Source organism: Daphnia magna, linkage group LG2 (assembly GCF_020631705.1).
Source record: "Daphnia magna isolate NIES linkage group LG2, ASM2063170v1.1, whole genome shotgun sequence".
In the NCBI taxonomy this organism is placed as follows: domain Eukaryota; kingdom Metazoa; phylum Arthropoda; class Branchiopoda; order Diplostraca; family Daphniidae; genus Daphnia; species Daphnia magna.
Window position 1 is genome coordinate 3687700 of NC_059183.1, and position 16057 is coordinate 3703756.

The 16057-nt window shown below is 39.9% G+C and overlaps 3 protein-coding genes across 3 annotated transcripts; all 3 read right to left on the minus strand.

Moving 5' to 3' along the window:
• Positions 1-289: 289 nt before the first annotated feature.
• Positions 290-3049, minus strand: LOC123469827. Its single transcript, XM_045169173.1, has one exon. It carries the CDS (start codon positions 3047-3049, stop codon positions 290-292), a length of 2760 nt encoding a protein of 919 aa, XP_045025108.1.
• Positions 3050-3138: 89 nt separating this feature from the next.
• On the minus strand, positions 3139-5719 carry LOC123469828. The gene is made up of 3 exons (XM_045169174.1): positions 5644-5719; positions 4711-5502; positions 3139-4631 (listed from the first exon to the last, which is right to left on the minus strand). Exons 1-3 carry the CDS (start codon positions 5717-5719, stop codon positions 3139-3141), a joined length of 2361 nt encoding a protein of 786 aa, XP_045025109.1.
• Positions 5720-12197: 6478 nt separating this feature from the next.
• LOC116917757 (zinc finger BED domain-containing protein 4-like) lies at positions 12198-14166 on the minus strand. The gene is made up of 4 exons (XM_045169175.1): positions 13949-14166; positions 13429-13881; positions 12842-13367; positions 12198-12775 (listed from the first exon to the last, which is right to left on the minus strand). The coding sequence occupies exons 1-4, from the start codon at positions 14108-14110 to the stop codon at positions 12198-12200; spliced, it is 1719 nt and encodes a 572-aa protein (XP_045025110.1). The 5' UTR covers positions 14111-14166.
• Between the last annotated feature and the right edge of the window lie 1891 nt (positions 14167-16057).

Consider the following 16057-nt stretch of genomic DNA (forward strand, 5'->3'; position numbering starts at 1 on the left):
ACAAACGAGCGATGTGTTGTCTCTGAATTCAGAACTTAGACTGACGCACTGAAATCGAAGATGAACTTAAGACAAAGGAGTCTGAGAGGAAGGGTGAGCAAAAAGGGTAAAGTCATCATGGCGATGAAATGTGTAAAAGGGGGGTGAGAAATGAAAAGAAGATGTAAACTTGTAAAGGAAAAAACTTGAGATGTTGCAACAGAAAAAAGGGGGGGTACAGCGTGGGAAAGAAGCATTTGAAAAAAAGGCAAGAAAAATGATTTTTGACATTCTCCCGGCCCGACGGGAATCAATCTTCATCTGGTTCGACGTCCATCGTCATCTGCTCGATCAGTTGATTCGCCTTTATGGCTGCTTGACGAACTGGGCGGGATGTTTTGACAGGCTGGAACTGTGTCGGCGAAGGATCGGTGTGTTGCTGGATATCAGATGCGTCGGTTAATTCCGAAACCTCCAAAGGATACAGCTTGGAAATTGGGTGGTTGGTTTTTCCGGACGCTGTCCGGATATCAGCTGCCCTGACGTGACCATCATTGCTTTTGATGAGACTTTCAATTACCGCCAACTTCCATTTATGACGAGGAGACTCATTGTGCACAAGAACAACGTCACCAATTTTGACGATTTCTTTGTGATTACCGCGTGTAGCTTGATGATATTCACGTAGGGCAGTAAGGTAGTTTGTAGTGAAGTGTTTTCGAAAGGCACAGAGTAACTTCTCTAAACGGGCTGCAGCTTTAGTTAGGATCGATGGCTTCTCACCAAACGTTAGGTCGTTGAGAATTTCCTCAGCAGCAGTATGATCGAATGGTAGGCTAGTGAAGGGTCTTCCATACATCAAATGCGATGGTGTAAGCGCCTCTTCAGTCTGGGAGTCATCGGACAACTTCTCAATTGGACGATCGTTTAAGACGAATTCTGCTTCCGCGACTAAGGTTCGAAGCTCGTCGAAGGTTGGTTTTGTGCGACCGAGCATCTTTGCCAAGGCTATTTTCGTAACTCCAATCAGGCGCTCCCAAAAACCTCCGTACCAAGGTGCTCGTTTCGGGATGAATCGCCATTCAACTTGTTGATTGGTGAGATTGCTGGCTACTTCCGGGCTCTTGAAAATCTGCGTGATGAAATCAGCACTACACTCGAAGTTCGTCGCATTGTCAGAGATGATCATCGAAGGCAAAGAATGATGAGACACGAATCGTTTAAAAGCGAATAGGAAGCTTTGAGCTGAAAGATCTTCAACCAACTCCAGATGAATTGCACGTGTGCTGGCACACGTGAATAAGCATATGTAGGCTTTGGGGTCGTCCTCGAGAGAAATACCTCGAATTGGGTAGGTGCCGGTGAAATCGACTCCAACTACTGTGAAAGGAGGTGCATCGCTAACGCGGAAGGCTGGTAGCGGGGCATGATCTGGAGCTCTGTAGGGTTTTCCGCTCACTCGACGACAGGTTACACAGCTGCGTAGGATGGATCGTACACGCTGCTTGATGGATGGGATCCAATACCGCTGACGGAGACTAGAACAGGTGGCGTCAATGCCGCAATGGAGCATCCGTTGGTGATGATAAAGAACTATCATCGTAGTCAAATCGCAGAGTTTTGGAAGCAAAAATGGGTGCTTTGCACTTGACCTGATATTTGCGTGTTGAAGACGGCCCTTGCAGCAGATGATATCGTCATCGTTGATAAAAAGATCATGTTGCGACACAAGAGCTGGTCGAGCACCTGAACGGGAACGGAGATATTTGTACTCGTCCTGTAGAAAGCGTTGTTGGAAGGCTCTGATCCACATTAGCTCTGCACTTTTAAGTTCGAAAATTGTGAGAAATACAGAAACTTGATGAGGATGACGATTGGGTAGAACGTAACTCTTGAAGCGAAAAATCTGAGATGTCACACGAACAAGAGAAATCCAACTGTAGCGTGAAACATTCATGACCTCGAATAGGTTAATTGTAGTAGATGAAATAACTGGAAGACTGACGAGTGGGGACAGATGAGACTCTGTCAAATGGAGAACGGTTGTGTTTAGCTTTGCAGTTTCCCACGAAGGCCAGTCTTTGGGTGAAGAGAGCCAAGAAGGACCATGGGTCCACAAACTGGATGATTGTTGGAACTGACGAAGCGAAATACTTCTTGTGAGTAGATCAGCCGGATTGGACTTGGTCGGGCAGTAATGCCATGTAGCTTGAAGATTCTTAGATAACTTTTGAATGGTATCAACACGGTTTGCAACGAATTGGCACCTGTTGCGATTTGTCTGTGCTAGCCAATAAAGAACAATCTGGCTATCTGACCAAATCGTGACGGTGAGAGAAAGGCCAAGAGGTTTAAAAGCTTTCACGATCGTGTTTGCAAGGGTTGACCCGATCAATGCTGCCATAAGCTCCAGTTGAGGTAGAGTAGGAGGCTTCTTACCGATCAAAAGTGGGGCGACTCGTGATTTGGAGAGGACGAATGCGGCACGATCTATGTTGCAAAAATAAGCAACAGCTCCATAAGCGTGCTGACTTGCGTCAACGAAGAGATGCAAATCATGCAGGTCGTTACGACATCCAAGATAGCAGCGGGGAACGACTGGATGATAAGCGTCGATATCAGCAGGGATTTTACTAAAACGCTCACGAAACTTTTGAGGAAGTGGGTCGTCCCAGTCGAACTTCTCTCTCCAGAGTTCTTGGTTTAGGATTTTTACTGAGATTGTGAGCGGAGAGAAGAAACCCATGGGATCGAAAACTGTAGAGATGCCTCGGAGAATATCGCGCTTTGTTGTTGTAGCGTGACTGAAGCTAGACAGTTGAAACGCGGGAAGAGATAGTGAGTCGGTAGGACGATCCCAGGTTAGACCAAGTATTTTTGAGCTAGTGGAAAGATCGGCTACACCATCCTCGGCAGCACGAGCGTTGACGGCTTGTTCGTTTGAGCTCCAGGATTGAAGATTGAGACCAGCTCTGTTGAGAATGGAATTAGACACGGCATAGTAATCAAGTGCTTCCTCCGTTGAGTCGCATCCTGAAATGAGGTTGTCGACATAGATATTGAGATCCATGTCGATTGATGTAGGGGATGGAAAGAGCTGTAAGTGATGTTTGATGACGGAAAGCAGAATAAAGGGGGAACAGTTGGCTCCGAACGGAATCACTTTGAAGCGTAGACATCTAGCTCTGCATCGGGATTGTTGATGTTACTGGTCCACAGGAAACGGATGAAGTCGTGGTCCGACTCATGCAGGATAATTTTATGGAAAGCCTTCTCGATATCTGCAGATAGGCCGATTCGATGAACACGAAAGCGTAATAAAATTTCCATCATGTCGTTTTGAAGGGGTGGGCCGGTCTCGAGGCAATCATTGAGACTGACGCCAGTCGCTGTTTTACAGGAACAGTCATATACTATTCTAAGTGGCGTGGTAGCTGATTCCTTTTCGACTGCGAAGTGAGGGATATAGTGACATCTCGGACTGTTAATTTCTCCCGGCGGGACCCTCTCGATGAAACCTCGGTCCAACTGGTCACTGCTGATCTCTTGGTAGACGGCCAGCAGCTTTGGATTCTTAGCTGCTCGTTTGATGGTTCCTCGGGTTCGACGTTGGCAAACTTGACGGTTTGGAGAGAGGTCGGGATGATCAGATTTCCAAGGAAGCTTTGCAGCATATTGGCTACCCCGGAATTCGATGCACTGACTTTGGTAGATGTTAGTAGTTGTGTCCCTTTCCAACTCTGGTTGAATTCCAAGCCCCTCTACCGACCAAAACTTAGACAGATCGAAATTTTCCATGGCCGAAACATGAAGCGCTAACACAGAATCGGAAGCTTTGTTGTTCACTGAGGACGCAGACAATGGTCCGGAGAGAAGATATCCGATTCTGGACTCGGTGGCTGTGGGGCCTGCACCTCGAATAACCTTGTCGCTAACAAGTGTCCAATAGAAATTGGCGCCAATGAGGATGTCAATGTTGAAAGATGTTGCTTCGGAAGGTGGATGGGCCAATTGAAGTCCACGGAGATGAGGAAGAGAAGCTGCCAGTTTGCGATGCGGATCGTCCAGAGGGCTCACAAGATGTTCAATAATGATAGCTTTGATCTTGATTAGGGAGCCGTTGAGACCAACGATGAAAAACTGAGTGACGTCATAGTACTGGACGCCTGTTTGGTTCTTGGCGAAACCGGACAACAGCAAACTTTCACGCCACAATGGCTTTAAGCGCAATAGTTTAGCCAAACGTGATGTAATGAAGGAGCGTTGCGATCCCTCATCGATGAGTATGTTAGCACGTTCTTTAAAGCCCTTGAAGAGTGCCTCAACCACCGCCGTTTTGAGAAAGACGTACGGCTGTAAAAACGATCCCGACGTGTCCGAATCATGAAGGGCGGCTGCCAAGGTTGTGGACGGTGAAATAGAAACTGACATGGAGGCCACGGATGGGATCTCGGAAGCATTCTCGGAGTTGTCTGGGTGCAAACTAGAATGATGAGCCTTGGAGCAGTATTTGCAACGATACTTGGATGGACAATCCTTCAAACTGGTGTGGCATCCGTCTAAGCAGTTCAAGCACAGTTTTTTCACCTTCGCTACTTTAAGTCGCTCTGCTGCTTTCCCGACACTAGTACATTGAGTTGCATAGTGTTCACCTGTGAAGTAGGCGCAGCGTTGCTTCTTCTTCATAGGTTGAGACGCTCCGGCGAAAAGCACGTTTGTTTTTTTTTAAACCTGTCGAATTCTTGTTGGAATGCTGTTCGGATGGACTATCGTCCAAAATCTCAAGCTCTTGTTTTATCGCCACCTGCAAATCTTCTAGAGTCCATTCTGTCGTCCCATGCTGTCGAGCCAAATTACGACGTAGATCCTGCGAGAACTTGTCCAAGAGGATGCAGACAAGAAGGTCACCAAAGGAATCTGCTGTTTTTCCGAGAGCATCCAAACCTCTGATGTGCGATTCCAACTGGTCAGCAAAGATGCGTAGACTTGCACGATCAGTTCCAGGTTTCGTCATGTTGTAAAGCGCGCGCATGTGGGCAGCTATGATCTTCTTATCTTGACCGAAGCGATCTTTTAAGATATCAACAGCTTTAGGATAATTTGCGTTGTTTGGAGTGAGGCCTGACAGCGCGGCTTTGGCTGGGCCCTTTAGTCGAGAGTTTAAGAAGTTGAATTTCGTGGCTCCAGTATAGGTAGCTTTGTTATCAACCTCAAATTCAAATACGTCCCAGAAGGCACGCCAATGAAGAACACTGCCGTCAAATTCTGGCAAATCGAACTTAGGAAGGTTGGAGGAGCTCGCCTGGAATGTAGTTGTTGGTGGGTTTGGAGCTGGAGGAGGATTGAGATTCGCTGGAGCAATCGTAGCAGCAGCTTCAGCAGCAACGGTGGCCTCAGTGGCGGCAGCGGCAGCCGCGTCTTCGTCCATTTGCTCCTTGCATAATTTGAGAAGCTCAAATTCGGCACGATCACGATTGTCAGACGCACTGCTGTTAAAGTTGTCGGCGTTGTCAATTTCTGCGGCTTAATCATTAACATCAGTTTAGTCTTGAATCTGTTGATCCAATGTTTCGATAAGTTTGAGTTTAGAATGCAGGTCCTGTAGCTTTTTGTCCAGTTCGTAGATCTTAAGGTCTCGATAAAGAGTAGTGTCGTCCACTATGCCTTGAAGCTTTGTTAGAAGCTTTTTGACGGCACCACGATTGCCTCCTCGCTTTTGAGTGAGAGCTTGGAGAGCCATTAAGAACTAAAACCAGATCCTGGTTACGGCACCAATGTGAGAAATTGATTCACTTGACGATTAAAGGAAAACTAGGCCCCTACGTTGTGTACTTTAAATAAACCTAGTCGTAAATGAAAGCAAAGGGAGTTTTTTATTGAACAATGAGAAAAAAATAGAGTGAGCCAAAGACTGCGAAACAAACGAGCGATGTGTTGTCTCTGAATTCAGAACTTAGACTGACGCACTGAAATCGAAGATGAACTTAAGACAAAGGAGTCTGAGAGGAAGGGTGAGCAAAAAGGGTAAAGTCATCATGGCGATGAAATGTGTAAAAGGGGGGTGAGAAATGAAAAGAAGATGTAAACTTGTAAAGGAAAAAACTTGAGATGTTGCAACAGAAAAAAGGGGGGTACAGCGTGGGAAAGAAGCATTTGAAAAAAAAGGCAAGAAAAATGATTTTTGACAAGCTCATAAATTAATTTTCTTAAAAAAAAAATTTAATGTATAGTTAAGAGAATAAAAAAAAAATTCTGCCAACTTCAAAATTTTGTATCACAGAATGCTTGTCGATTTCGAAATTTTAATTTTACTACATGAAAGAAGAACTATCATTTATCGTTATATAAAAAAACCACGTGAGCTTTTTTCTTTATAGTTGATAATTAATTGAATCTATAAAGGGCTCTTTTTGCATTTCAAGACGTTTTTTTTGCCCTGAGCATTCTCCCCCCATGAACATCGGCCATTTTAGGAGCGGAGCGATTCCCCCCTTCATATCGTAAAAACGGAAAAAAGGTCGTTTTTACGATATGAAAATTTGCCGTTGCTCTCATCTGAATTTTCTCTGCTGTTGGGGTTATCACCCATACATTGTATGCTTTGAGCTCCTCTGTCCTCGGCTGGATGTTCCTGAATGTGTTGATGTCTAACTCTGTCCTTTGTGAGTCCTCTGTGTGGAGTTTGTTTATCAGACCTTGTCTGATATATGTTCTATCACTGCCAGAGTCGATCAGTACCAAGATTTCTATGGATTCTTGATTTTTCCTTAGCATCTTTGCTGAGAATGTCGGCAGCTCTTGCTCTATTGTCCGATTCAAGTTCGTGTTTGTTTCATTCGTGACTGTTCGTGGTCCCTGTGGTGACTGTGATCGGTTTAGGTTGGGAAAGTTCTGTGTCCTAGCCCTTCCTAGACATAACGCCGGGCTATGGTCCATACTTCCACATATCCTGCAAGGTATATGTGTTGTGCATTGCACCGTGTTGTGGGACCTGCCTAAGCATTTTATGCATCTTCTATCCCTCTCGCAGATCGTGCGTCTTGTCTGGGGTGTTCCCATTGTACACCTGTGATGTAAGTGGTTCTGTTGACAGAAGCAGCATGGCGCTAACCTGCCTACTGGTCTGTTTTGTCTGAGGTCGGAAGGTTCTCTAGACTGCTGTGGTCTACCTTCCTCCATTTCTTTTAATTTGATTTCTTTACCTAGTTCTTTGAGGATACCATTTCACGTAAGGTTCTCCTTCTTCAATCCATTTGTCTGTGTTAAGCACAGTTTCCTCTTTGTTAACCGAAAATTTTTTTATTTTCAATCAACAACAATAATAACTTTTAGGCTGGTACAGGAGATTTCAGAATCTCGTCCTCTTCTTCTTCTGAGTATGTTTCTAAACCGTGTTTCTAAACCGTGGTTTGCGAACTTTCTGGCCAGCCTTTTGTTAATCTTTTCGACTGGAATTATTCTTAAAAATCTTGTCGACCGGATTTCTATTGGCAGGGTCTTCGGAATTGTTTGAGTCTTGATTTCTCTGTTTATCCTTTCCAGTAAGGTCTGCGGTCTTGGAGTTGTGATTTTTGATGGCCCAGGTTGAGGTTCCGGTGGGGTTTGAACCACAGACTTCTGTGTCGCTTTAACCAGCGCTTGTTCGCGGAGCCGGATCTTTTCCTTTTTTTTTCTGATCTGGGAGGCCTCCAATATGAGTTCTGATTTTAGTTCTGCCTCCTGCGCTGATTGTTGAGCTGCGGCGATCACGGCTGTATGCGAGGCTCGAACTTTTGATACCTCCTCTAGCTGTTTTTTCTTCTCAAGACTCAGCAACGGTGCGGCACTTTGCGTTTCTGGTACCGGCCTCGAGTATGGGGTAGACCTTCGGGTGTCCGGTTTCTTGTTTCGTTGGTCTGGGAAGGGCTCTGGTAGTCTGAGCCTCCTTGAAACACCCTTTGGGATCGTATTTTCTAGCTCCTTCCAGAGAGTGTAGCTCCTGACGTCTGAATCCAGAAATGTTTGAAAGAAATTGAACACAGCTTTCTGGTGTAGTGGTGATGTTTATATCAACCTCAAATATTGTATCACTTCGTTATTGAAAAATAACTCTCTCTGTTGGCTGATTTCTATAAAACTTGGAACGTTACACATTTTTAAAATAAGCGCATTCACCAAAAATATGTAGTGTGAACGCAATTCTTTAAAAAGTTTTCAACTAAACGTTCTTTGAAAAATTTAGCAAATGTTTAAGAGACCTTTTTTAAGCTTTTTTTAAAAATATTTTCGTAAGCCTTAAAAAATGCCCCAGTGTAGCATAGGCTTAAGATAGTTTAGTGTATTAAGAAATGTTTTAAATAATATTTTTTCAAAATTAGTTAGTTAGTTATTATTATTTTTATAGTTTATTAGTTAGTTGCAAATTTCTTTTAATGAATAAATTTTTTTGAAATTATCAGTCTCTTGAAATTCTAATATAAGTTTAACACCAGAAACCAAGAAACCAGCAATTTCAATAGACTGTTTTTTCAAAAAGACAATCTTTAGTTGTGAAGGGGGGAATCGTGAGTGAAGGGGGGAATCGCTCCCCTCCCAAAATGGCCGACGTTCATGGGGGAGAATGCTTAGGGCTAAAAAAACGTCTTGAAATGCAAAAAAGGCCCTTGATAGATTTAATTAATTATCAACTATAAAGAAAAAAGGTCACGTGGATTTTTTATATAATGATAAATGATAGTTCTTTTTTCATGTGGTAAAAATTAAAATTCGCAATCGACAAGCATTTTGTGAAACAGAATTTTGAAGTTGGCAGAATTTTTTTAAATTCTTTTAACTATACATTTAATTTTTTATTTAAAAGAAAATTATTTTATGAGCTATATGAAGAAAGTAATAAGGAATCGATTGAAAATTTTAAAATCGCAATCGAGTGAAAAATAGAGGCAAGAATAAGAGAAAAGAAAAATAAAAATTTTTTCTGCCTTCACGGCAAAATGAAAAAATGCGATTTTTACATAGCAATAACTCTTAAACTAATTAAATGAAAAATCCAAAAATTTTTGGTGTATTTTCCAATACACACTCCAATTTTTATCAAAATCTAAATTTTGACGCGCTATCGATTGGTTTTTTTGGTGTGGAATGTCCCTAAATTATATTTTGTGAAAGGAACGGTCCCTTAAAATGAAGGGAAGTAAATACAAGTAAGGTCTAAATACAATTTTGATGGACCATATGGAATAATTTTGATTTAATTGAAATTATCTAAGAAAAAATATGAAAAAATTTTGATTTAATTGAAATTGTCTAAGAAAACTTTTGCACAGCATTCCTCGTTTCTGTATTTTTTTTCTCAAGCTCATTTAGCATGGAAATAGCTTGATTTTCAGGTAATTTCCTGTAACGTAATGATTCTGCAGCTTCCTTTTTTCTTGGTTCCTCTACATTTTTCTTCTTTTTGATTTTTCTCAACATATATATTCTATTTCTGGACTTTCTAGATAAATTTTTCTTTTTTTAGTACATTTTCTAGTTTTCTTTCTTCATTTTCAATTCCTTCTTTTAATTCTTTCTTTGTTTCTTTGGTTTTATTTTGGTTTTAATTCATTTTAGGTGTTTTATGAACTTCCTCTGAGTTTACTTGAATGGTGGTTTCTCCAATTGAGTCGGTCACAATATATTCGTTGTTATCTTCTGTGAACGGTATTTGTGACAATATATTATCAATAATACTTTCGTCATCAAAATCATCGTTCGAAACGTGTTTTTCGGGAGAAGAAATTACTGGTTCAAAGCTTTGCGACGCCATAATTGATTTTTTTTAAATATAATTTTCTATATTCTTAGTAAAAAAATGCTAAAATTCGCGCCGAAATTCATTTCCCTCTATCGTGCAGTTTTTTAAATGTTACGCCTCATGAAATAATTACTAGATGACGCGCTGGAATGTTCTTGAAACAGGAGACAAGACTATTTACTCTTAAGTTCAATAGAATTGGAGATTGATTGCTTTCTGAACACCTTATTCCATTTAAATCAACTCCATTTATTTCATATGCAAAATTTAAACAGTATTTATCAATACTATTAAGTGTCACTAAAACTTGCTGCTGGTAATCATTTGGGTAGGTATTATGTTAGCCTACTAATAGGGTCGTTGCACCAAAAATAAATACTGTAAAAAAAATTATAGGTATACTCAGTTTTTCATGCTGAGTCGCGTGGTATTTTTTTTTTAGTAGCTTCTAAGCAGAGTCGGGCGGAGCGCGCTCTGAGCTTGAGCGAAAAAGGAGCGCGCTCGCGATTTTCACTGAGCGACGAGCGCGAGCCGCTCAATTAAAAAAAACGCGAGCTTGAGCTTGAGCGAAGACCTGCTGGGCGACTCGCTCGAACGCGAACGCCATCTATCAGTCAGCAATAAAAACATTTGGTCCAAACTTAGTGCGCTATCTATGAACACAATTTTTTTTTTTTGAAAAAGTACGCAACTGTACAGACTACACCCAAAATCGTCTTTTCAGCACTGCGGGACTCATTTTTGTTCCAAAACGTTCAAATTTATCGGACAGTAATTTTTACAAACAAACAAAAACGTGTTTTTAAAACAAAATGGAATATCTTTTCGAAACTGGCAACTTTGCCCATAAAAAACTAGCTAATAGCTAGCAAGTTGAACTCTTTTAACTTTTTTAAGTGTAGGAATTGGGAAATTGTAATACCTATAACCGACTGTGATCGCTTTTAAGAGGAGTAAGAGGAGAAAATACAAGTTTTTGACAGAGATTTTTTTTGTGTGAAGAGCGAGAGCGGAAAACGAGCACGAGCGCGCTCGTTTTTTTTTTTGCGAGCTAGAGCGAAAATCCGCTCACTTTGAGGCACTGAGCGGAAAGCTCAGAGCGCGCTCGTGTTTCAGTGAGCGATGCCCGACTCTGCTTCTAAGTAATTTAAATTATTATTTAAAGTTGAGATAAGCCCCTCCCCTTTTCAAAACGGACCTTCCACCATGTTTGGTGGGCGGTCCTTCATTTGTGATCAAAGTGCAGACGAATTTCATTTGAAATCACAAATTTGGTAGGCTCTCCTTCCTATATGTGTTTACCTTAGCTATTTCTATTTTTTTAAATTAAATGTTCAAGTTTCGAAATGATAAATTTATTTAATAAATAATATTTACTTCAGGAAGGTTTTCACTATTGGCTTTTTCAAAGCCTTCCAGCAACTTGTTAGCCCTGTAAGCCATTTCCACAGCAGTAGGGCCAAAATTTGTGATTTCAGACGAAATTCGTCTGCACTTGACTAACTCCAAATTGTATCATTTCGAATACAATATCGAATAAGTAATATTTTTCTTTCGGCAAAATATCTCATTTTGATTTCTGTTTAGTACAAATATATTATATTTTAATGGCCTAAATTCCATTTATATTTTATATTCCAGAGCCATACACCCCTGGTTGCTCTACTATGGCTATTTCCCCTCTCAGAAAAGGGGTACCCTTTTGAGGGGAACACTAGACGTTTTCCACTGCATGGCGACCGCAGAACTCCAAAAACAGTAGAGCTCTACAGACGTCGTAAGAACCCCAATTTTAAAAATATTTTTGAAAATTATTAATAAAACCGACAGTAGAACTCCATACACAGCAGAACTTCAGAGACATTATAACCCCCCTTTAAAAATAAAATAAAAATAAAAAATTGTATCAGACAATTGAACTCCACTGTCCGACAAAAGCCCTCCACCGCCCGACCATAGAACTCCAATGATTGCACGACAGTAGAATCCCAACACCCAACAGTAGAACTCCTACGATTTTAAAATAATTTTTTGTGTCCGACAATGGAACTCCAATCATTTATCAGTGTTCTGTATTTGACGAAAATTAACGTATTTTTAAAATAAAATAAATTTATTTTAAAATTCTGGGGTTGGAAAATACAATTTCGCGGGTTTTTCAAAAATACCAAATAAAATAAAATAAAATACCAAATAAAATACAGTATTTTAATATTTATTTGAAAAGTAAAAAATACCAAATAAAATAAAATAAAATACAAATACTTTTCTTTTCTACGACCTTTTTTTTGTTTACTTAGTCAAGCTAGTGAAGCTACGCATAATATCTGGTGAATTTGTGAATAGTAATTTTTAAAAAAAGTAAAAGACATTTTTTATTCTTTGTTGGGTGGTCCAGTTCTGTTTATTAAATATTAACTGATCAATCATTAATGGATTGAGTTCAATGAGATTCAACAGGGTTATTGATCAACTTTGAATTATGTTTCAGAAAATGTAACTTTTCAAACAGACCAGCTTTAGTTCGCATTCGCTTTGCCGTTAAAATATCACTGGCAGTACTGGAAACTCTTTCAATGCTGGCAGATGACGCCGGACAACCATAGATATTTCTAGCAACACATGACAAATAAGGAAAACGATGAGCATTTTGACTCCAATATTTAAGTGATCTTGTTGGTGTTACGACACCAGAAATATCCTCCTGTTGCATAGGGATGGTTTTCTCGTTCAGATAGACTTCAAATTCTTCGAGAATTTGAGAACTTCCAGCTGAAGGGGGCCTTTCTGTAGCATTGATTGTGCTGTACAAATTGCGTTTTTTCTTGCTGGGTGTTGGACCACTTTCTTTATTAGTCGCTCCTTCTTCCTCATTGCCTTGACTGCGAGATGCATTTTCACCGTCCTTCAGGTTTGAATATCTGTACGTCAGTTCAAATCTGACGCTATCTAGGAGAGCGTAATCTGACATTGCAGTTGTAGAGATCCAGCATTCCTTAAAAAGAGGATCTAGAATGGCACCTTTGTAAAAGTAAAATTTAATGCACATGGAAAATAATTAAGTGTGAATAACACTCGGTTTTTTACCTAGCACATAAAACGTGTCTTGTAAGACAAATGACATTCTAGATTCAAGCGATTTTTTCAGAGCCTCAGCCAGATCTGCACAGTGATGAATTTTTCCGGCCAAAGGGCTTTTTGGATTCTTGATAACAGTTCCGTCGTCTTCCTCCCGTGTCAAACTAACTTTATTAATTAGGTCCAAATAAGCAGGGATTACGTTGCCAAGTGTCTCGTAATCGGCCTGTAGATCATCTGTAGCTTCTTGAAAAGGCTCTAAAATCAGGACCAACTCTTTCAGAATAGCAATCATCCTGCTCGTCAGACGATGTGATTTGTCTTGTGTCGCATTTAACTTAGTCTGAATCAAGGGGTCGATTTTACATATCCGTAGCAGACCCTTAATTGCGTAATATTGAGAATTCCATCGTGTAGCATTTTTGGCTGGAAGATGTAATTTTGTTGCATTATACACGATTTCGGTGTCATTCACACTCCTGCGCACCGCACCAATGATACTAAAAGCTTTATCAATGGCATCGACTACAGCACTCTAAAAGAATTTCTGAATTAGCCTATAATTTTATTATCAATGTAACAAATAGTATTCTTACGCTGATTGCTTTGAGCCCATCCTTGATGACAAGTTGTAATAAATGTGCAATACAATGCGCGCGAAGGTGTGTCGATAGAAGAACATGTTGCGAATGCATAAAGTCATGGTTGCTTCTACCAACGTCAAAGAAACTATCTTGCAACGACTTTTCAACCTCCGTCATTTCTAGTTCTTCTTCTTCATTCATCTGATCGAAAACCTCTTCCATTTCTTGACATGATAACTGAATATCATAAATTCTACCCCACAAAGAACTATCGTCGTCAAGCTCAATTTCAATGTCCACCATACGTTCGCTATCTGGGATATTGATTAAGGGATTGGGATCAGGCTCGGAGCACTCGACTTGTTCAACCGATGACTGAATGAGAGTTTCAGACTGATTGGTTGGGAATTTAATATTAAACGCGCGTATCATGTTACTTCCTCCGTCTGTACCGACTCGAACGATCTAACAAGACAAATCTGTAGTAATTTTCCTTGTTCTTTGAGAAACTAGTCTGAAATTATTGATTAACCTTTGAAACTGGAATTTCCCCCTCCTGTATGACATCTTCATATTCATTAAGAATTGCTTCACCAGTATGTTTCCCTTTGACTTGTCTAATTGCTAGAAAGCACCTGAACGGCTCATATGTTTTCAATACTCCAGAACAAGTAAAGCCAATGTAACCGACCATACTCTTACATCACCAAATATCTAGTATTATAGATATAGCCGTGCAGGATGACAGTTTCTTCTTAATGTATTTGTTCATATCTTTGTGGTATGAGTGTGTTTCTCATTACATAAACCGAGGGCAAATGGTAACCAGGAACTGCCATCTAAAAAAAAGTAACAAATGTTAAATGTGATAACAACAAACTGAGGTTAGATTGAAACAATGAATAGGTTACCTCAATCCATTCACGAACAGTGAATGCTAAGATGTTAAGAGGAAGATTCCCTTCGCTTACAACTCGAGTGAGCCCTACGTCTAACTGGTTTTTTCTTGAATTAGGCATCGTAGTTTGAACAGTGAAAGGCTTAATTGAACCTTGATTTCTAACTGTTCCTGGTGTTATGAACTTTTGCCATTCTTCTCAGTGAACTCTTGAACAATGAGTTGAAAAGTTGGTGTAAGCTTGTTTTGATCCAGAGAAAGAACGCTTGTCTTGACAAAACAGGCATTGGGCGTATACCCCTTTTGTGTCTTCTCTCAAGTTAGTAAAAAATTTCTTACGTCAAGAGGGCCAGCTTTGCATTGTAAAGTCTGAGATTGGGTTACCAGGTGGTGGTTTTGTACTTCTACTAGAGTTGGAACCAATTGTTGTATTTGCTTCGTCTTGCCCTCCTTCAATCTCGTCTTGTTCTTCACTTATGTTACTATCCTGTTCTTCTGGGAGATTTTCAACCTCATGTCCAACATCATTGTCGAGCTCATGTGATGGATGTTTGGGATTGTTCTTTCGAGGCCTTCCTCTCTGGCCTTTCTTGGTTGGTTTAGGCTTATTCATTTTGGGACGCCCCATTTGCTCGATATCATGAAGTCTTGAAGAGATATTCTAGATCAATTTAAAATAATATATATAGTCAACACCCATGTCCAAATTTATCACATGGAAAACTCAAAAAAGCTAATAAATCAAATCAAACTTTGCACTTATAGATATTTCTTCAAGATACCCTATCCCTATGTAAAAGTAAAAATATATTACCAGTGATAAATCACAAAATCAGTACTTCAGAGTCTTCAGTCAGTAGGATAAATTGTGTGCACTGCAATACTTTTAAACTGTTGAGGTAGGTCATGCAATTTTACCGAGTCTTAAATGCTTGACATGTGGGCACTGTTTTATTGTCAGCTACTAGTGAAATTCTTAAATACTAAACAGTAAAAAAAGGAACTAGAATGTCGAGAATTCACATATATTTTTTTTTAATCGTCGAGTATTTTGAGTATTTTATTTGAGTATTTTACTTAAAACGCAGAAAATACCAAATAAAATAAAGGGAAAATTAAACAAAAATAAACGTTAAAAAATAAAATAAAAAATACCGTTTTTTTTTGTATTTTACTTTTGTATTTTATTTGTATTCTATTTTATTTTATTTGACGAATACAGAACACTGACATTTAAACATAATATTTTACGCCCGACAGTAGAACTCCACTGAATAGATCAAGTGACTGACGCGTACCCCCATTGTTTTACGAACGCACCTTGGTGTTTTAAGATTAGCTTTTGCGGCTGGAAGCCATGTTTGTTTCGCGATAAACATGGACGCCAGCCGCAATTTCTCTCTTAACATAGTAAGGTGCGTTCGTAAAACAGCAGGGGGTACGCGTCAGTTACTTGCTCTATATCAAAATAATAATTATCCCGGCGATATTATTTAAGTTAAGAGATAAGTAGGCTAAAATTTTTTGAAAAATAAACTAAATTCTATAATATTTCATGGTCTGGAAAACTCGAAGAAAAGCATTTCCAAAAATCGAAGAACATCAGCCCTTTGGTTTTGGAAACTTATTGCAAATGGCTATGCACGGTTTTACCTCTCACGAAAAAAGACAGCAATGTGCATCGACCTATTAAAACTTTGAAAGATTGTAGTTTTTGTGTTCTGTATCTAAAAATACAAAAAA